Source organism: Acomys minous (genome assembly GCF_964271855.1).
Source record: "Acomys minous genome assembly, chromosome: 1".
Classification (NCBI taxonomy): Eukaryota; Metazoa; Chordata; class Mammalia; order Rodentia; family Muridae; genus Acomys; species Acomys minous.
Genome location: NC_140483.1, coordinates 120,809,302 through 120,830,952, shown reverse-complemented (window position 1 = coordinate 120,830,952; position 21,651 = coordinate 120,809,302). Strand labels below are relative to the sequence as shown.

General features: G+C 42.7%; 2 protein-coding genes across 3 annotated transcripts in view; both read left to right on the top strand.

The window, feature by feature from the left end:
* Positions 1-11,466, top strand: part of DPY19L4 (dpy-19 like 4) — a 53,822-nt gene extending 42,356 nt beyond the window's left edge. For both annotated transcript variants that reach the window (XM_084798910.1, XM_084798909.1), the window contains exons 18-19: positions 4,633-4,791; positions 6,540-11,466. In XM_084798910.1, the coding sequence (XP_084655036.1) occupies positions 4,633-4,791; positions 6,540-6,704 (324 nt within the window). In that variant the 3' untranslated portion in view covers positions 6,705-11,466. The remainder of the gene's footprint in view (positions 1-4,632; positions 4,792-6,539) is intronic.
* Positions 11,467-16,511: 5,045 nt separating this feature from the next.
* INTS8 (integrator complex subunit 8) overlaps positions 16,512-21,651 on the top strand; it is a 58,577-nt gene continuing 53,437 nt past the window's right edge. The window contains exons 1-3 of the mRNA XM_084798884.1: positions 16,512-16,795; positions 18,715-18,889; positions 21,508-21,648. Of these exons, the coding sequence (XP_084655010.1) occupies positions 16,666-16,795; positions 18,715-18,889; positions 21,508-21,648 (446 nt within the window). The 5' untranslated portion in view covers positions 16,512-16,665. The remainder of the gene's footprint in view (positions 16,796-18,714; positions 18,890-21,507; positions 21,649-21,651) is intronic.

Genomic DNA, 21,651 nt, shown 5'->3' with positions numbered 1-21,651 from the left:
GGACAGTCAGGACTCTGTGCCAAAAAAACAAAAACAAAAACAAAAAAACTTTAGTCTAGAATTAAGTGTCTGGACTCAAATGTTAGTCCTGCACATTACCTTAAGTAAGCTATTAAACCTGGAAATAGTAGTAACAATTTTTACTAAACCACAGTAAATTAAATTACTAAACAGTAAAACTTCAAAGTTAACTTTTATATTTTACTGTCGACTCTTTCTGTTTGTTTGCATTCAGGGATAGGGTCTCAAGTTGTGTATGTAGTCAAGGTTAGCCTTGAACTCAGCGTTCTCCTCTACACCCCCGTTTGCTGGGACTGTAGGTGTGCTCCATTCAGTGCTCAGAATGCACTATTAATCGTAATGTATGTACGCGCATGCACATAGACACCCTTGAGGCAGCTGTGAAACATCAAGGGCTGAACAGTTAAGTGTTACAGTGGAGTAACTAGATGTGTTCAGAGTTGTCTGTGCGAGATGCCATATGCCTGTAATCCTAGCAGTTGGGAGACAGAGGCAAGGATTGCAGGAAGTTCAAGGCCAGCCTGGACTATAAAGTAAGCCTGTGAAAAAGCCAAAAAAAATTTAAGTTTTTAAAAAGGGACAGAGGAAAAGTTAAGTATAGTCACAGCAGAGCATACTGAAGCAGGCAGAGGGCAGATATGGAGACAAACCTGAGTGGGCGTCAGGGGGCAGCAGTCCTGAGTAATGCCTGTTGTGCTTCAGAGAAACGGCCTTGTTAGTTATACTATGCACAGGGAATCCCTAAGGCTTATTCCCGTGCCCCCTCCCCGTCCATCTAAAAACAATCAACTCGGGCGTTTTGTTTTTGTGACAAAATACCGCTATGTAGCCCAGGTTTCCACAATGCCCAGATTCTTTTGTTTGTTGTTTGTTTTTTTGATAGGACTTTTTCCCAGCGTGGTGTTTCAGAATCTTTTGTTTTGTTTTGTTTTTGCAGGCAGGGTTTCTCTGTGTAGCCCTGGCTGCCTGGACTCACTTTGTAGAACAGGTTGGCCTCAAACTTACAAAGATATGCCTGCCTCTACCTCCAGAGAGCTGGGATTAAAGACCTGTGCCACCATGCCTGCTTCTCAGTCGAGTCATTTGTAATCAGAATTCCAATTAAATATTTTATGTTTTATGGAAGTTGCTCCAAGAATAGGAGCCATGCTTTGTTTTGTTTTCTCTTTTCAAGGGTTGGCTTTCTCTCTGGTGTCTAGTAAACAGTAGTTAGTGGATTATTTTATCTAATCACAGTCCAAGTGAAGCCGCACTGACGAGATGGTGCTGTTTAGTTAGACAGTGTCTCCTGTATAGCACATGGCCTACCCATCCTGTCAGCTCAGGATGGTTTTGCCCGGAGAAGACATTTGGTAATATCTTGACATATTTGGATGTCATAACTTGAAGTAGGAGTCTATGGGCATCGAGCAGCTGCAGACCAGGGATGTGGACAGCACAGCCTCTGCACTGTCCCCAGTGAAGTACTTGTCTAGCCCCTTAGTAATGTTGTTGTTTCACAGAAATGTTATTTTAAAGATTCTTTTTAGGTGTGTGTGTGTGTGTGTGTGTGTGTGTGTGTGTGCGCGCGCGCGCGCGCGTGCACATGCATGAGCACACACACACACCACACATGCACGTGCATTTGCCAGAAGGCGGCATCAGGTCCTCTGGGGCTGGAATTTAGGAGGTCCTATGCTGGAGCAGGAAGAGCTCTTACCTGCTGAACCATCTCTGCAGCCCCCAAAAGTATTTTTAAGGTCCTAAGAGTTTATAAAAATGTGTAAGCAACTGTCAACAGATTTAGGCTTGGATAGACTAGAAGTACGTCATTTAAACAGTTTAGCAAAATGAAGTAGCAATTTTTCTCTAATAGGCAAAGGATCTGTATTAACAATCTTTTTTTCCCCAAAGGCAGGGTTTCTCTGTGTAGCCTTGGCTGTCCTGGACTTACTTTGTAGACCAGTCTGGCCTCAAACTCAGAGAATGGCCTGCCTCTGCCTCCTGAGTGCTGGGATTACAGGTGTGCGCCACCACGCCCAGCTTGTATTAACGTTTTATATAGTGTTTTCAGATATTAGATAGTCAGCTTTGGTGACATGTATTAGGCAGCTAATGAATGTACTTCAGATAGCTCTGGATTCTTTTAAAATTTTTTTTATATGTTGTGGGTGCTTTGCTTGCAGGTTGTGCGCCATGTTTGTACAGTGCCCCTGGAGGCCAGAAGAAGGCGTTGATCCTCTGAAGTTGAGATTAGACACAGTTGTGCTTACAGACAGTTGGGAGCCACCATGTGGGTGCTACAAATTGAACTTGGTCCTCTGAAACATAACCAGTGTTCTTTTTTCTTTTTTCTTTTTGGTTTTTCGAGACAGGGTTTCTCTGTGTAGCCCTGGCTGTCCTAGACTCACTCTGTAGTCTAGGCTGGCCTTGAACTCACAGCAATCTGCCTGCCTCTAAACCCCAAGTGCTGGGATCAAAAGTGTGCACCACTATGCCTGGCTTATAACCAGTGTTCTTAAACACTGAGAAATCTCTCCAGCTCTGGGATCTTACTCAGTCTAGGTATTAGATCTTGATTTTTTTTTTTCAGAATAAATAGTGTGTAGCACCATAGGTCTGGAAAGTTTGTGATGAGATCTAATCACACCCCAAGTTTTAAACACCCTTTCTCATTATTTCTGAATGGCAATTTATTTATTTATTTTTTTAAGATTTATTGATTTATTATTTATGTAGTATTCTGCCTGCATGTATGCCTACAGGCCAGAGGAGGGCACCAGATCTCATTATAGATGATTATGAGCCACCATGAGGTTGCTGGGAATTGAACTCAGGGCCTTTGGAAGAACAGCCAGTGCTCTTAACCTCTGAGCCATCGCTCCAGCCCCTGGCCAAATTTTCTTGGTTTTTTTTTTTTGTTTTTTTTTTGTTTTTGTTGTTGTTGTTTGTTTGTTTTGGTGTTTTTGTTTTTGTTTTTGTTTTTTTTTTGGTTTTTCGAGACAGGCTTTCTCTGTGTAGCCCTGCCTGTTCTGGACTCTCTTGTAGACCAGGCTGGCCTCAAACTCGCAGGGATCCGCCTGCTGATCCCTGAGTGCTGGGATTAAAGGCATGCGCCACCACCGCTGGCACTTTGTTGACTCTTATCTCATGGAAAATGAGCATTCTGACACATGGCAATAAAGAACTATAGGAACTACTACAACTCAATAGTAAAACAAAGCTGGGCGGTGGTGGCGCACACTTTTATTCCCAGTACTTGGAAGGCAGAAGTAGGCGAATCCTTTTGAGTTGGAGGTCAGCCTGATCTAGAGTGAGTTCCGAGACAGCCACGGCGACACGAAGAAATCCTGTCTCCAAAGACTCTGATGATGATGATGATGATTAAAATTTGAAAATAGGCAAAGGGGGACTGGAGAGATAGCTCAGAGGTTAAGAGCACTGACTGCTCTCCCAGAGGTTCTGAGTTCAATTCCCAGGAACCACATGGTGGCTCAGAACCATCTATGATGTGATCTGATGCCTTCTTCTTACATGCAGGTGTACATGCAGGCAGAGCTCTGTATATATAATAATAAATAAATAAATCTTTTAAAAAAAAGAAAATAGGGAAAGGACTTCTATGGCATTTTTTTCAAAGAAGTGACCAATTTGCCTGTGAAAAGGTACACAACGTCATTAACCCTCAGGAAAATGAAAATCAGATCCACAGGTAGATAGCTCTACATACCAAGTAGCATGGCTATCATCAAGGGACACGTGAGCCGGGCTTGGTGGTCTATACTTTAATCCAGCACTGAAGGTTGTGGTGGGCAGGGGCAGGACAATCTCTGTGAAGTCAAGGACAGCCTGCTGCTCTTCATATTAAGTTCTAGGACTGCCAGGGCTACGTAGATATTCTGTCTCCAAAACAGGCTTGAACCAAACCCTGTACACAGATTGTGGGAAACTAGTCAGAGTCTTCGTAAGATTAATTGCAGTTAACCTTCTGACACAGCAATTCTGTTAGAAATGAAAATCTATGTCCTGCACAAGACTATATAAATATTCATCTATATTATCTATAGTGGCCCCAAACTGGAAGCAACCAAAATGTTTATGACTGATGATAGATAAGCAAAATGTCTTATCCTGGGCTGAGAGATGGCTCAGAGGTTAAGAGCACTGCCTGCTCTTCCAGAGGTCCTGAGTTCAATTCCCAGCAACCACATGGTGGCTCACAACCATCTATAATGAGATCTGGTGCCCTCCTCTGGTGTGCAAGTGTACATGCAGGCAAAACACTGTAAACATAAATATTTTTTAAATGTCTTGTCCTTATGTTAATTACTTGTCTTTGACAGATAAGGAAGTACTTAAGCATGCTACAATACAATATGGATTAACTAGGCAAGGGATATATGCATGTGACACAACTGTCTCAGGGGTCCAGAAGAGGATGTCCTAGACCCTGCAGATGGAGTTAGAGCAGGTGTGAACTGCCTTGTGCAGGTGCTGGAAACCAAACTCAGGTCTCCTAACTGCTGAGCCCTCTCTCCATCTCTGTTAAGTGTATTTTATTAAAGCTGTGTAACTTTAATTAACAGGTGCTTTCAGTGTCTTTTAAAGTTTCTTGTAATTATTTCCTTTCAGATTTACCAAATCTATTCCAAGCGATCTGCTGAGGATATTTATAAAATACTGAGATCTTACAAAGTTAACTACCTAATTGTAGAAGATGCCATCTGCAATGAGGTCGGAACCGGGAGAGGCTGCAGGATTAAAGATTTAGTAGATGTTGCAAATGGACATGTAAGTAACCATTTGAAAACTTGGTCATTTCTGACTTTGTGTAGCCTAATCATCTTCCTAAGTGAGTTTTAGCTGCCACCTTCCCTCTCAGCTTGCAGTAGATCCACTACATTATCCAGTAACCAAGACGGCTTACAGGAGAGTTTGTAAGTCTGACAAATAGGCCTGGTGGGAACAGGTGCTTTTACTCCTGAGAAAATTAGGCTAGAGGATGAGAAAAAGATCAATAGATCACTCTGAGTTGTAGGACAAATTCTGTTTAGGTCGCCAGGATTTAGGATTTTTTCTGTCCCTTCTGAAATAATCACGTTTGTCTTAGTAAGCCAAGGCCAGTTGGGAGGTGAGGATTTTGCTTTCACAGTTCCCATTTTTCAGGCTTGGAGAGGTGGCTCGGCATTAAAGAGCCTTCTTGCCCTTAAGAGAACCCAGGCTGAGGTCTCATGGTTCACATAGCAGCTCACAATCTCCTGTTAACTCCAGTTTGAGGTGATCTAATGGCCTCTGCTGGCCGGTGATGGTACTGCATGCATGATGGATGCATATATACAGATAGGCAGAAACACTTATCCACATAAAATAAAAATAAATCTTTAAAAATTTCCCATTTTCAGCTGAGTGGTAGTGGTGCACGCCTTTAATCCCAGCACTTGGGAGATACAGGCAGGTGGATCGCTGTGCGTTTGAGGCCAGCGTGGTCTACTAAGTGATCCAGGACAGTCAAGGCTACATAGAGAAACCCTGTCTCGGAAAAAAAAAATCCCATTTTCCTGTCTCCATGACTAAATAGGCTTACTTTATGCTCCATGTATTTTTAAAAATATTTAATTTTAATTTATGTGTGCTGATGTGAGGGTGTCAGATCTTGGAGTCATAGACAGTTGTGAGCGCTGAATATATTTTGAATGCTATCAGATGGTGCTTGATAACATGACTTTGATTTATTGGTGGCAGAGGGGATGTAATCAGGAAGTGATATTTAGTAATTACTAATTTGTTTGTGTCTGCTCTCTGTTGCCTTTCTAGTCTTTATCACCCTACCTTTCTGCTCTTTCCCTCATGTCATAGCAGGCATTAACTTAGCTACTATACTGTGAATGTTGGCTACCTAATGTCTATTACAGGTGTTACAATAATATTATAAAAACCAGTGAGCAGCGTTAGTGGGCAAAGTGTTTTGTTTCCAAGCCTGAAAACCTGAGTTTCAATCCTGAGACTCCTGAAAGTTGCCTCCTGATCTACACACACACACATACACACATTCACACATGCATGCAAACATGTAATTAAAAAAACCCTACAACTTAAACTTAGCTGAGCTCTGGTGGTGAGCGTTGTGGATGGGAAGGTGGAAGCCTCACACACACGCGCGTGCTTGTTCAGTGACGACGGCCCTACACACGGAGATGTGATTGTATTGGAGGGCAGCATGCTCCGTGCTTATCCTTTGAGGCTGTATGAGAATTCTTCACAGTGCTGGCAGGAGAGTATAGAAACTATGCCAGCTAAATTTTAGAACGAAATCCTTTACAGACTGCAGACATTTTATGTTTATTTCTCAAGATCAGTGTTCAGGAATTTAGTGGTTATGGGGATTTAGGAAAAGGCTTAAATTTGGTAAATACCATAAGATATTTTACATTTATGTTTAACAGTAATTTTCATATATGTGTGTGTATATGTTCCATAGTAAAGGATTACATCATAAAATTTAGTAAGTTTTTAATATTGTGCTTCTTATTTTTTGACAGGTGGTTTGGGAAGAAGGTGACAAGTTAACCCATTCAAAATATGGACGATTTTGTCATGAAGTGAAAATCAACTATTCTCCATATGTGAATTACTTCACTAGAGTACACTGGAACAGATCCTACTTTGTATATAGAGTTAACACTGTGATATCCTTCCAATCTTGAAAAATAACAGAACCTCCATTTCAAAGACGTGTTACTTGAAGTAAAATGCTCTTTCCTCGGCCCTGCCCGGTGTCTTGGAGATTGAGTGTGGGTATTTGAAACGCTGCTACTCCCCACCCTGCCGATGCCTGGCTTTAGGGTCTTCTTGGAAGTAGATGGTCAGACATTGTTGTCTTTTAGTAAAGTGTCAGATCCACCACTGCCGCCTTCCTCACAGCTTTCTTCCTTGGTATGCGATGTAAAGATTTCCCTGTTGCAATGTTCCCTCATAAACTTTATTCTATAATATTGAACTTTAATTTGAATATTTTCAAGGTCAGTGTTTACTTTGAAAACATAATTTTTAATAAGTACTTCATGTGATTTAAGTCCAAGAGAAAATTCTCCAAGCAAGTTTGTAACAGATGTAAATTTTTTACAATTAAAAATAATTTAAATGGCCGGGCGTGGTGGCGCACGCCTTTAATCCCAGCACTCGGGAGGCAGAGGTGGGCGGATCGCTGTGAGTTCAAGGCCAGCCTGGTCTACAAAGTGAGTCCAGGACAGCCAAGGCTAACACAGAGAGACCCTGTCTCAAAAAACCAAACCAAAACAAAATAATAATAATAATAATAATAATTTAAATGTTAATTAAAAATATGTGACATTTAAATGAAAATGGAAAGAACATAAAGGAAAATGAGTGTTTTTATGACACTGTTTCTATCATCTGCTGCAGTGAGAGTACGTTCTTATGATACATGGGACAAATTAGTACATTTAATTGTTTCATGACTGTTACGTGATTGACTTTTCTCACGTATGTCCATTAAGTTGATAACAATGTAATCATGCTAAAACAATCACTCTTGTTAATATATACACACATATATATTTATATTAGTGGACATTTAAAAGAATTTTATAGTTTTTTTGGGTGTGGAGTATACAATCTAATTACATTTTCTATGGATATATTAAGTAAAAAAATTAACACCGTCACAACAATATGTACACTACCATGGGCATCTGTTTCAGGAGGTATATGCAGATGCATTTAAACCTAAGAGCAAATTGAGAGTTAAATAAAATTTTCAACAGTTCAGAGTATAAATGGTATATTCCTTTGTGTATTCTCATTTTTGAATCATTAAAAGAGATTCTAGGTGTAGTGGCACACGCCTTTAATCCCAGCATTGGGAGGCAGAGGCAGGTGAATCTTTATGAGCTTGAGGCCAGCCTGGTCTACAGAGTGAGTTCCAGGGCAGCCAGAGCTACACAGTGAGACCTTGGTTTTTGTTTTTTTTTTTAGGGGTGGGGGATAGGGAAAGAAATTCTAAATTAGTTTGACCTCTTGAAGACATCCAGGATAAGTTGGGTGTGATGGCGCATGCCTTTAGTCTCAGAACTCAGGAGTCAGAAGGAGGTGGATTTATTTGAGTTCTAGGCCAGCCTGGTCTCCAACATGTATCTGGGACAGCCAAGGCTATACAGAGAAACCCTGTTTTGAAAAACCAAATAATAATAATAAAAAAAAGAGGAAGATTCAAGATAAAGCCTGTAGAAAAATGGTTTGATAAGATACATATTTAATTTTACGTGATACAGTTGTTCAGTGAACAGTTCTATAACTTTTTGTTTGTTAGAGTACTGTAAAATTGCATTTGATCATGTTTCCTTTCTTTTTGTAATATATATGTACTTTTTTTTCCAAGTATGTGCATTTCGAGTAACTTTCGGAGCTTAGCTGGCGTCTGTCGCATCTTGTAGTTTAGTCTACGTGGTCCTGTTCGCTCCTTTACATCCTTGTTTTACCTGTAGACAGCAGCCGTGGCAGTGGGTCTCAGCCTGACTCCGAACATCCTGGCAGTCATAGTGTTTAGCATCAGGCCTTATGAAAAACTACCAGCTACTCAAGTACACAGTGAAAAGCCCATAGTCATTTTGTGATCAAAGCATGTAGAGACAGTTTTTATATTGTAAAGGGGAAGTACACACTGAGTTTCCCTTGTAATATGAAATAGTCAATTAAATTTTTATTGACATATGCTAAATTAGTTTTAGTTTTGTTTGTTGTATTAATAAATTGCTTTTGTTTCTGTCAACTTATTTCTGAAGCAGGTACAGTGAATTTTTTAGTTAAAAGTTTATAATTAGTCCCAGGCATGGTGGTTCACTTTTTAATCCCAGCACTCAAGAGGCAGAGGCAGGCAGATCTCTGGGTTCAAGGAAGCCTGGTCTACAGAGTGAGTTTCAGGACAGCCAGAGCTACAGAGTGAGATTCTGTCTCAAAAAAACAAACAAAGTTTATAGTTAACTTTTCACTCAGCATCAACTAAAGCGAGAAGTAAGTTTATTATAGAAATGACAGTATTAGCTGAGGATGTGCCGATCTGTGGCAGAGCATTAGGTTGGCGTCTACAAGGCCCTGGGTTCAGTCCCCAGCACTGTGGGGGGCAGGGGAGGGGGACACCAGTGAAAGAAAGAGAAGAATAAAGTGATGACTTCACTCCTGTGTTCACTGTCACTAAGACAGTAACACTGGAAACTATGTTAAAAGCATTTAAAATTTCCTGTAATTTGTAGAGTAAGAAATGAAAAGTGATTGTAACTGGGTCCCCCGCAGCTGCTAGATCCCACGGGAAAGCTGCCTCGAAGGAGCAGAGTTTATGGGCCTGGGGTGGGAATTCCTCAAAGATATAAAACGCATTTGCTCTTAATATAACATACCCTTTGAAGTAAGTGCCTTAGCATCTTTATTTCTAAATTCATTTTATATTTTGTAGCCTATTGCCTATTTTGTTTTCCAAGAGAAAACGTTGGTACCTTTTGCCACATCGATAAACTGTAGGAAGGCTGAGAAAGTCGGTCCACTTGGTACCGTCCTTGTGTCCGAGTGTCCTGGTGTATCTGCCTAGTGTGCAGGGGCTTCTGGGTTGTTCCCCAGCAGCAAGAAACACAAAGTCCCCATGCCACTATCACTGTTAACTTCAACTCAGTAATAAGCAAACCTTTGTCAAGAACTTCTTGTTTAACCTCTCAAATGCCAAATAGTCCAACAAGTGAAACTTACTTGATAAGGGATGTGATATGGACTCTATGAGTTTAGTACTTAAAAAAAAATAACTCCGGCAGCTGGGCATGGTGGCGCACACCTGTAATCCCAGCACTCAGGGAGGCAGAGGCAGGCGGATCTCTTGAGTTCGAGGCCAGCCTGGTCTACAAAGCTAGTCCAGGACAGCCAAGGCTACACGGAGAAATCCTGTCTTGAGAAACCAAAAAAAAAAAAAAAAAAAAAAGGATGATGATGGTGGTGGTGGTGGTGGTGATGATGGTGATATTTGGCATACATGTCTTCTTGGTGTTTTGCATTAAACTGGTACAGTTTTACACTCTAAGTAGTATGTCCTATATTCCAGCACTAACTTTACACACACACGTGCACACATGCAAGCTCACAAAGGCTTGTCTTTCCAGGATAGTGACCCTGATTGCCAATATCCTCAGCGTTCTGACACTCCTTCATACTGTCCAGATTGAGGCAACAAAGAATGGAGAAATGGGAGCCAAAGTGTGTTAATAATTTTGGCCTAAAAAACACGCCTAAAATACATTACTAATTTCTTGTGTAACTTTCTTAGGTTTCTTTAGTCTTGAGAAATGTTTCTTGGTGCCCATTATTTTTGAATTGGTAACAGATTTTGATGCCTCTCTTTGTATAAAGGTAGTTTTGGGGGGTTTTGACAGTTCTTTGTAAATTGATTCTTTTGATAAATTTATTTGTAATGCATGAATATTTATAGGACATGTGCTACTAATTCTGTATATTTAGGAACTTTTTTAAAGCTAATAGCTACTTTCTAATTTATATTTTAGCATGTCCCTTCTTCTTTTATCTAGTTTTTAACATATCTACTTTTGCCATGTGTGGTGGTGCACTTGAGAGGTAGAGACCGAAGGATCAAGTGTTCAAAGTCATCCTCAGCTACATAAATGAGCTTGAGGCCAGCCTGGGCTGCATTCACCCCTATCTGAAAAAAAAAATCAAAAAATTAAATACATAGTCTCTATTGTGACTATTTGTGATAGCTTTAGATTCAGTATGTATTAGAGTTCTGGGTCTGCGAATTACAAGGAAAATTAAACAAGTTCTTACCTAAATTACTGAGTTTTTTTTTTCAATGTATAGAGTTAATGCTTTAAATTAGATGCAGTGTTGCAAAGGGATATATATATTACAGCCTTGCATCTGTAATAAAAAGGGCATTTTGGAATCAAATGTGTTGAATTAAGTATAAAGGTTTCTCTGGATTATTTCTGTTTATATCTCCTAGGATGGCAAAGTTGTAATCTTACATATGGAAACTATGTGCAGTTTTATAAGAAATAGACTTTACTTGTGACCATTAATCTATATTTTGTGTAGCAATGGCATAACAGAAACATTCAGTGTCTCATAAGTTACCTTTTCCTGGTTTAAGCCAACAGCCTTGTACAGCCTCTTAACAAGAGTGAATACAGCAGCCTTTAGTAGGTTGGTCTCTGAGTCATAGCTACCATGAAGTGTATTTGGAGTAAATGCATTCCTTCTGTAACTAAGGTACATCTTCGCAAAATTATAAGGCACCAGTAACTGCAAATGCTTTAAAGGAGTTGTTTATAACTGTAAGCAGTTTCGTCCCAGATTTTGTAACATTAATATCCTTTTATCAATAATGAAGTTCTTTTGTGCTCATTTACCCTCCTTGTTTTGTTTTCATAATAAAACGTCTCAGAATTTTAAGCTGTCTTTAACCTGTACTTGAACTTTGTTGTTAAGTTTATTGAGATAGAATCAGTTGTTCAGCTCTCTCACTTAAGTATACAGTTCAGTGGGTTTCTGTAGTATTCCCTGATGTGCAGTTATCCCCACAACCAGCTTCAAGACACTGGCCACAAACAAACTCCATCCTTTTTGGCTGCCAATTGCAGCCACTTTGTCCTCAGCTTTAGGCAGCTCCCACTAACCTGCACACGTACCTTCTCATCCTAGAGTTTTGGGAAGTAGGTTACTAATACCGATTACTAAACCGTATAATTATTGCAGCAGTTATTGTTGACCCACTACCATATAGATAAAGGACACAGATACCTGATTTATTTACTGTGTACAGTGCTCTGCCTGCATGTGTGCCTGCGTGACAGAAGAGGGCACCAGATCTTATTACAGATGGTTGTGAGCCACCATGTGGTTGCTGGGAATTGGACTCAGGACCTCTGGAAGAGCAGTCAGTGCTCTTAACCACTGAGCCATCTGTGATAGGTTTTTTTTTTTTAAAGATTTATTTATTTATTATTATGTATACAGTGCTCTGTCTGCATGTACACCTGCATGCCAGAAGAGGGCACCAGATCTTGTTATAGATGGTTGTGAGCCACCATGTGGTTGCTGGGAATTGAACTCAGGACCGTTGGAAGAGCAGGCGGTGCTCTTAACCTCTGAGCCATCTCTCCAGCCCCATAGGTTTTTAATAAGTCTATTGCACCTGGGAATGGGCAGATATTAACCCCTAAACTACCTCATCACCTCCCAGTCCCACGTCCCGTGCCGTTTTCTCTTATCATTCCTATCTGGGCTACTTCCCATCCTTACACATGCTTTCCCTCTGGGCCGCTTCTCTCCAGCCGCGCTGATCCTCAGAGAAAATTCCTCCCAGCCATGTGGTTCTTCCTTATGCTAACCCATGCTGGCCTCTCTTCCTTCTCGTACCTGTCTCTCCTGATGACACTGCTTTCCTCCAAGCCCTTGACTTTAGCTCTGCCTACCTCACTTCTGCCCTGCCCAGGTATGTAGGCATTTAATTAGCCAATCAGAGGTAATTTGGAGGCAAGGATTACAAATACCATTTTGGGTACCTAAGTGCCTGCTTGTAAAGGACAGCAGGCAGATCTCAGGGAGCAAATTCATTAATGTTAGAATATTTAGCACCAGACCAACCCCAACATGTAATTGATGGTATTTGATGGTCTGGTCTATCTACATAGTGAGTTCCAGGACAGCCAGAGCTACTAGTGAGAATCTTGTTTTTCTTTCTTTCTTTCTTTTTGGTTTTTCGAGACAGGGCTTCTCTGTGTAGCCTTGGCTGTCCTGGACTCACTTTGCAAACCAGGCTGGCCTCGAACTCACAGAGATCCACCTGTCCCTGCCTCCCAAGTGCTGGCATTAAAGGCGTATGGTACACGCCCGGGGAGACTCTGTTTTGAAAAACAACAAAGGGGTGGTCACGACAAATGGGACGATTGCCACGCTCTTTGATGGCTCCTTTCCTTGTGTGCAATGTGGAGAAAGCAGACTTCAGGGCATCCTTCATCCTCAGTCTCTGCAAGGCAGCTTTGCCTCCAGAAGAGGCTGACAAAACTCCAAAGAGCTGTATGATGGAATTGAGTGTTCTGACATGCCAAAACAGCATTTTTTTTCCATACAAAACTTTTGTGGATTTGTTTTTTTTTTTTTCTGGAAAATACAATGTTACTATACATAGCAGAGAATTTTTTTCTTTCATATAAATTCTCACAGGTCCTTAAATTATGTTCAAGAATCAGGTTATTTTTGTTTTTAGTTTTTGCCTTCTAAATCCCTTATAGATTGGTAAGTGGTCTGTTGTTTATGACTAATTTCTAGCTCAGATTATATGTTCAGTTCATCACTCAGGGTCACCAGTACCCAAACATGTCTATATCTGCTCAATTATTTGTGACCACTGAGCATTCCCTTGGGTACAGGACAAGTCAGGCTGTTGAAAATTTTCTGAATTGATAGTCTCATTGTGACTACTTCTTTCTTTCTTTTTCTGTTGTTTTTTGTTTTTTTGTTTTGCAAGACAGGGTCTCTCTCTGTAGCCCTGGCTGTCCTGGACTCACATTGCAGACCAGGCTGGCCTCGAACTCACAGAGATAATACCTGCCTCTGCCTCCTGAGTGCTGGGATTACCATGCCTAGTGCCAGTACTTATCTCTTGATAAAGCCACAGTTCCAGAAAGCTAGAGTTTGTGGTTATCGTGAAAGAGAGGGTGGCAGTGGGCGGGCAGGCACCTTGCTGGGAGAGTCGCTGAAAACATACACGATCCGCAAGTGTGAGGCAGAGAGAACTAACTGAGAATGGCATGGGCTTTTTATTTTTATTTTTTGCTTTTTTAAAGACAAGGTTTCTCTGTGTCACAGTCCTGGCTACCCTGGATTCACTTTTTGTAGACCAGGCTGGCCTCCGATCTGCCTGACTGCTTCCCAAGTGCTGGGATTAAAGTCGTGCACCACCATGCCTCCCTTGACGTGGGCTTTTGAACCCTCGAAGCTTACCCCAGTGACACCACAGGCTTCACCTCCTAATCCTTCATAAACAGCTCCACCAACAGAGGACTCAGCGTTCCAATGTATGAGCCTGTGGGGCCGTTCTCATTCAAACCACCACAGAGACCCTTGGAGGATCTTCTCTGGAGCTGTCTTAGGGTTTCTATTGCTGTGGTAAAACAGCATGACCAGCCACAAGTTGGGGAGGAAAGAGTTTATTTCAGTTTACAATTTCACAGCGGTCAATCTCTGTGGGAAGTCAGAGCAGGAACTCAAACCCCGCAGGAGCCTGCAGGATGGAGCCCATGCTAAGGCCAGGAAGAAGAAATGCTGTTGACTGACTTGTTCCTGTGGTTCCCTCTGCTTGTTTTCTTAAAAGATCGAGGATCATAGGTGGCACCATCTCCAGTGAGCTGTACCCACCCACATCAATAATGAATCAAGAAAGTGCAGGTCAGGGGCCTGGAGAGATGGCTCAGTGGTTAAGAGCGCTGCCTGCTCTTCCAAAGGTCCTGAGTTCAATTCCCAGCAACCACAGGGTGGTTACCATCTGTAATGTGATATGGCGCCCTCTTCTAGCTTGCAGGAGTACATGGAAGCAGAGCACTGTATACGTAATAATAAATCTTTAAAGAAAGAAAGAAGGAAAGAAAGTGCAGTTCAGATTCTCAACTAAGAATCAAATGAGGGAGCTGAAGAGAGGGCTCAGCAGTTAAGAGCACTGACTACTCTTCCATGGGATACTGGTTCAATTCCCAGCATCCACATGGTAGCTCACATGTCATGCAGGCTAAACAGTAATGCACATAAAGTAAAAATAAATAAATTATGGAGAGAAAAAAAAAAGATTCCCAAATTACTCTAGCTTGTACCAAGTTGGCTTAAACCTAACCAGGACAGTGGGCTGATAGCACTTTGTGGGCAGCATTTAAGAACTGTTCGTCATGATGGTGCACGCCTGTAATCTCAGTATTCTGGGAGGCAGAGGCAGGTGGATCTCTGTGAGTTCGAGGCCAGCCTGGTTTACAAAGTGAGTCCAGTTCAGCCAGGGCTACACAGAGAAACCCTGTCTCGAAAACCAAAAAAGAAAAACAAAACAAAACTCTATTTTTGGGGCTGTAGAAAGGTTCAGAAGTAAAGAGCACTCGTGGTCAGATGAGCTGACGCAGGCACTAACATGGCTTTATTATAGCTTTAAATGTATTGCTGGCTTTTCAAAGCTGCGATAAAGCTGGGACTAGAGGCAAAGGCTTGTCATCCAGCTTTCTGAAGTTTGTAAGGCCCACCTCCAGAGTGCTTACAGGCTACATTTACATAGACTATACAGGGTTGTATTTAATTCTTCTAAAAGGAAATCTAAAGGGCTGGAGAGATGGCTCCGAGGTTAAGGCTGCTCTTTCAGAGGTCCTGAGTTCAATTCCCAGCACCCACATAATGCCTCACAACCTTCTGTAACAAGATCTACTGCCCTATTCTGGCATACAGGTGTACATGCAGCTACAACATTGTAGACATACATAAGTAAATCTTTTGTTGTTTTTTTTGTAAATGATTTATTCTTATATTTTATGTACATTGGTGTTTTGTCTGCATGCATATCTGTATGAGGGTGAAATCTTTTATTAAAAAATTTAAAAGCAAAGCAGCAGATACCCACCAACAAACCAACAAACAAAAAACATGGTGACCTATAGACTGATGCAGGCTAAAGTTTGGCCTGGGCTAAATAGTTTCAGGCCGTTCTGGGCTACAGAGTGAAACCCTGTTTCAAACAAATCAAAACAAAACTGAAGGAGAGGTATCTACACGAAAGTGACTAAATCTGAATTTCTGTGTTTTTCAGGGTCCCTTATGAAATCAGTCATCTGTAGTGATTTGTGAAATTTTCTATGGGGTGTGTGTAGGGCCACAGTAGGCGTTGGGAGTTTTCTCAGTTTCTCTCCTTGGCCTATTTGGTCTAGATCAGGCCCCAGGATCCCCGGAATGCTATGAAGACCAATCTGGCCTTTAACTTGAGGCGATCTTTGGCTTCTGTCCCCCGGTGCTGAGTTTTACAGGCATGCTCCACCACACTTTGCTCTATAGTTTTGTTGATAACGATACTTAAGAACGTTACAGAATGTTGGCAAATGTAAAATAGTGTTTACAGACTGGAGATCGTAGGAGGATTAACTAATACCGAGTCGCAGAAAAATTGGATCTTACGGTATGCAATCTGCATTTAGGTAACGGGGAGACGTAGGTGGGAATGAATCTCAGAAAGGTAGACAAAGCAACAAGATCTGGTCTCGTTCGTCTTATTACGAAGAAGAAGACACCGAAGTCCTTTTGTTTTTGTCTGTGATGGCAGTAACTCCCAGGGAACCTGGAAAGCCCCGCCAGCCAGAACCTAGCTTCTGAGGGGCAGGGAGACTCCATGCCAGGCAGGAGGCGGAGCGGCCTGATGATCCCGCCCCTTTCCTCCGAAGTCGAACAGCGATTGGTCGAGAGCTCGGCGAGCGGCAGATCCGGGGACGGGCTCGAGCTGGCTACTCCGCCATCTTGGGCCGTGCGAGCGTGCGATCCGGAGGTTCTGGGCCGTTCCGCTGGACGCAGGGTCCGGCGAGGGTCAGGTTGGAGCCGGGAGGCGGCGGGAGCAGCGGCGGCGGGGGCAGGATGAGCGCGGAGGCGGCGGACCGAGAGGCGGCCACCTCCAGCCGGCCCTGCACCCCGCCGCAGACCTGCTGGTTCGAGTTCCTGCTGGAGGAGTCGCTGTTGGAGAAGCATCTGCGCAAGCCCTGCCCGGGTAAGCGAGCGGGCGGGCGTGGTCCGCGGCCCCGACGGGCCCAGCTTGATGGTGCCTGGGTCCTGGGTGTCGTCGCGGAGCGGCTGAGACAAAGCTCCGGACAAAAGGCTCGTCCGTCAGCCGCGGTCCTCACAGCGTGGGGCGCCCGCACACGCCTGAGGGGGCCGGGTCCCCCGAGTCGCACGGCCCTGGGGGCTGACGGCGCCGCGGAGCCAGGAGCCAGCCGCTCTAAGCCTTCGGTTCTTGTGTCCTCACCTGGGGGATGACGAGCCCCGACTTAAAATAAAAATCCCCGAAAGCAGGAACTGCGATGCAATCGCCAGGTGGTATAGAGATATCAATGTTTGCATAAAAACATGCTGTTTTCCTCTTTCAGGGCATTTCTGTAAAGATAGAATGTAAGCTCTCTACCTTTAGTTTGCTCAGTTCTAATGCAAATTTGTCCTCGGACTTGTAGGAGACTACTTTGGGAAAGTTGGCACCGTTAGCGGGGCGGGGGGGGGGGCGGCGGACGGACAGTTTTATCAAGAGTAGCTTAGGGCTTTCTTATTGACACATTGTTAAGGGTTGCGGGGTGCCAAGCCACTATGCTTAGTTAGCTCTACACCCCCACCTTACTTAATGAAGCCTTTATAATGCGTGAAGTGGCGTTAGCCTCTGCTTTTCAGTGTGGGAAACAAGGGCGGAGTCATAACTCAATAAAAGACCCTAACTGCCAACACAATAGTTCTGCAGCCTGCGCATCTTTCCTCTAATTAGCCCTGGTCATAGGATGGACTGGACCCTGTAGTGTTCAGTTCTTCCGTGTGAAATGCTTTGTTCTGAGCTCGTTTTTTAAAGTCTCTTTCTCCTCACTCTACCCGCCCCTTCCGCTAGTACTGGGAATTGAACCCAGGCCCTCTTGCCTATTAAACAAGCTGGTAACCACTAAGCTGCAACTATCTCTGACCTCACTTCCAGATGTTGCCCCTGCCCCCTTCTTATGCATCATATTTTTTAGTCAGTATACCTACATAGCTGTTTTGTACTGTATTTTTCTGGTGTGTAAGACAACTTTTTTTAACCCCCAAAACTTCTATGCCAAAGTTGGGGTCGTCTTATATGCCTGCTACTTACCTGTGGCTTGCTTCCCCTTGTGCGTATAGTGAGGGGGTGCCAGGCAGGTTCACCGTGGAGAGGGGGTGCGGCAGGCGCGGCAGGATATGAAGCAGAGAGGAGCAAGCTGCATATATCTTCCTGTACCTCAAGGAGAAGGGGAGCAGGGTTTGACTTTGAGGGCTGCAGGTATTCAGGGTGAGCGTGGAGCGCCCCTTAAAGGGGCAGTGTTGCCTGGTACTGGTTGGCTGCCAGCATTAAATAAAGCACCTGGCTGTCTGTGCCCTACCTGCAAATAGACAGCTGCTGGAGTCTGCTGCACAGGGTGATTGATACAGCAAGTATATTCCAAAAATATTTCAACTGGAAAAGTTGGGGATTGTCTTAGATGCTGGAAAATACGGTAGTACTTTGTGGTTAAGAACAAAAACCAAAAACAGTGCAGTAAAACAAGCAAATAAAAACCAAACCAACCAACCAACCAAAAAACCAAAAAAAAAAAAAAAAAAAAAAAAAACCAAACCAACCAACCAAACAAAAAAACAAACCCAAAAACCACTGCAGTGAATCTTTTTGTATATTTTGTTTGTGTGTTTTTGGGAGGGTTTGGTTCTTGTTGTTGTTGGTTTTTTTGTTTGTTTATTTTTTTGTTTTTTGAGACAGGGTCTCTCTGTGTAGCCTTGACTGTCCTGGACTTGCCTGCCTCTGCCTCGCAAGTGCTAGGTTTAAAGGCATGTGCCACCACAGCCTGGCCTGGGGTTTTTTGAGACAAGGTTTCTCTGTGTAATAAAAACCTTAAGAATTTGTTTTCTTTTAAATCCTAGATCCTGCACCAGTTCAGCTTATAGTTCAGTTTTTGGAACAGGCTTCCAAACCTTCAGTTAATGAGCAAAACCAAGTCCAGCCTCCTCCTGATAACAAGAGAAATCGCATCCTAAAGCTTCTTGCTCTTAAAGTTGCTGCACATTTAAAGTGGGATTTAGACATATTGGAGAAAAGGTATAAAAACTTAAATGGAATTTCATTTGGAGCACTATTTAGATATCTTTGTTTCTGTCTATATTATAGTGTTTTTCTGATAGTGTCGTAAAATATATTAGTTTTCTGCGTGTTCGTGGCAAAATATTCAAGAGGTAGGTTTGTTTGGTTTTTTTTTTGTTTGTTTTCCGAGACTTGGTTTCTCTGTGTAGCCTTTACTGTTCTGGACTCACTTTGTAGAGCAGGCTGGCTTCGAACTCACAGTAATCGCCAGCCTCTGCCTCCCTTACTGCTGGGATTAAAGGTGTGCGCCACCACTGCCCAGCTATTTTTGGTGTTTTTTTGAGACAGGGTTTTTGTCAGGTTCCTAGAACTCCCTCTGTAGACCAGGCCTTTTTGTTTATTTTCTAATTAAGTAACTGAATTTAATTAATTTATTAAGTAAATTGATAAAATTAGTTAATTTTACTCTATGAATAGCTTGCCAGCATGTGTGTCTATGTATCACATATGTGCATGGTGTCCTTGGAAGTCAGAAAAGGGCTCGGATCCCCTGGAACCAGAGTTACAGACAGTGGGAGTGGTCATGTGGGTGCCGGGAATTGACCCTGCGTCCTGTAAGAACAGCCAGTGCCCTTAAAACCAGTGGCCCATTTCTAGTTTTCACTGTTATAAACTATAAGATCTTAAATATTTTGCCTAAACAGTCGTTCACTGTGTAGCCCAGGCTGGTTTCAAATTCTCCTCTCTCTGCCTTACAGTTGTATGTCAGCACACCCAACTTCTGAGATTTGTACTTTAATCAATGTATTTCAAAACATTCTTTTCCACCATGTGTTCTTCAGCATTTAATATAATTTTAAAGGTACATTTATTATTTTTTGGTTGTATAACCCATGATCTTATGTAGCCTGGGTTGGTCTCAAGCTCTGTAGTAGATAATGGCCTTGGACTCCTGGTATCTTTTTTTTTTTTTTTTTTTTTTTTTTGGTTTTTCGAGACAGGGTTTCTCTGTGTAGCCTTGGCTGTCCTGGACTCGCTCTGTAGACCAGGCTGGCCTCGAACTCACAGCGATCCGCCTGCCTCTGCCTCGGACTCCTGGTATCTTGCCTGTGCCTTCCAGATGTTGGGAATATACGTGTGTGTGGTACCATGCCTGGCTTCCAGGATTTAATCTGAGGGGAAACCTGACCACATTAATAGACAACAAAAGGTGGCTCATGCCTTTAATCCTAGCACTTGGGAGGCAGAGGCAGGCAGATCACTGTGAGTTCGAGGCCAGCTCGGTCTACAAAGTGAGTCCAGGATAGCCATGTCTACACAGAGAGGCCCTGTCTCAAAAAAAAAAAAAAAAAAGAGAGGACAAAAGACATATGCATCCATGATAATGTATGGGGTATTAAAACGCACATGGTGGGGCTGGAGAGATGGCTCAGAGGTTAGGAGCACTGCCTGCTCTTCCAAAGGTCCTGAGTTAAATTCCCAGCAACCACATGGTGGCTCACAACCATCTATAATGTGATCTGATGCCATCTTCTGTCCTGCAGGTGTACATGGAGGCCAAACACTGTATAATAATACAAACAAACAAAAAACTCACATGGTATATATGAAACAATTAGAAAATTGAGCACCTATTAGTTTTTCTGTTGCTGGGAATTGAATCCATGACCTCGTGCATGCAGGACAAGTAAACTACTGTTGGCTACACGCCCAAACCTCCAGTTAGTTATTTGATGATAATCAAATGTAAATTATTGGTTTTTTTTCTTCTTTTTTTGGGGTGGTGGTGGTAATGGTGGTGTAGAGACAGGACTCACTATATAGACCAGGCTGTCCTAGAAAACCCAGCGATCTCATGTTTCTTCCTTCCCAGTGCTGGGAAATGTAGATTATTCTGTGTGAAATTAATACTGCCAGTGGGGTGGCAGAAGCAGGAAGATCTTTATGAGTTCAAGGCCAGCTTAGTCTACAAAATGAGTCTATGACAGCCAAGGCTACACAGAGAAATGCTGTTTCGAAAAACAAAACAAAAAAAATTAATACTGTCATTTTGTTAAGTATTCACTTTTTAGGCAGGTAGTAGTGGCGCATTCCTATAATCCCAGCAGTCAGGGAGGCAGAGGCAGGTGGGTCTCTGTAAGTTCAGGGCCAACCTGGTCTGCAAAGCACATCTAGGACAGCCAAGGCTACATAGAGAAATCCTGTCTCAAGAAACCCAAAAACAACAACAACCAAAAAAACCATTTTTTGCAGGGTGTGGTGCTGTACTCCTGTTAAGCCAGTACCTTAGAGGCTGAGACTGGAGGAGGCTGCCAGTTTGATACCAGCCTAGGTTGCATAGCAAGACCCTATTTGAAAAAAAGGAAAGCTACATTTTTTAGATGGAATCTGAATTCTGGAAATTTGAGAAGTGGGTAAGAGAAGTGCAAGAAGATTGGTAATAGGTTGACTAGGTAGATGCATGATGAATGCTCATTACATATTTGCCCACTTTCGTATTGCTTAAGTTTATGGTGAAAGGTCGTGGAATCTAATAGGTAAACCTGCATATGTGATCCTTGAGCAGTGTAATTGTTTTCACTCACAGTAGACATTTGTGTAGCTAACGTATAGACATGCACTTTGCTTCTCTCAAGCCTGTCCGTTCCGGTGTTGAATATGCTGCTGAACGAGCTGCTGTGCATCAGCAAAGTCCCTCCTGGGACCAAGCATGTGGACATGGACCTGGCAGCCCTTCCCCCGACCACTGCCATGGCGATCCTCCTCTACAACAGATGGTG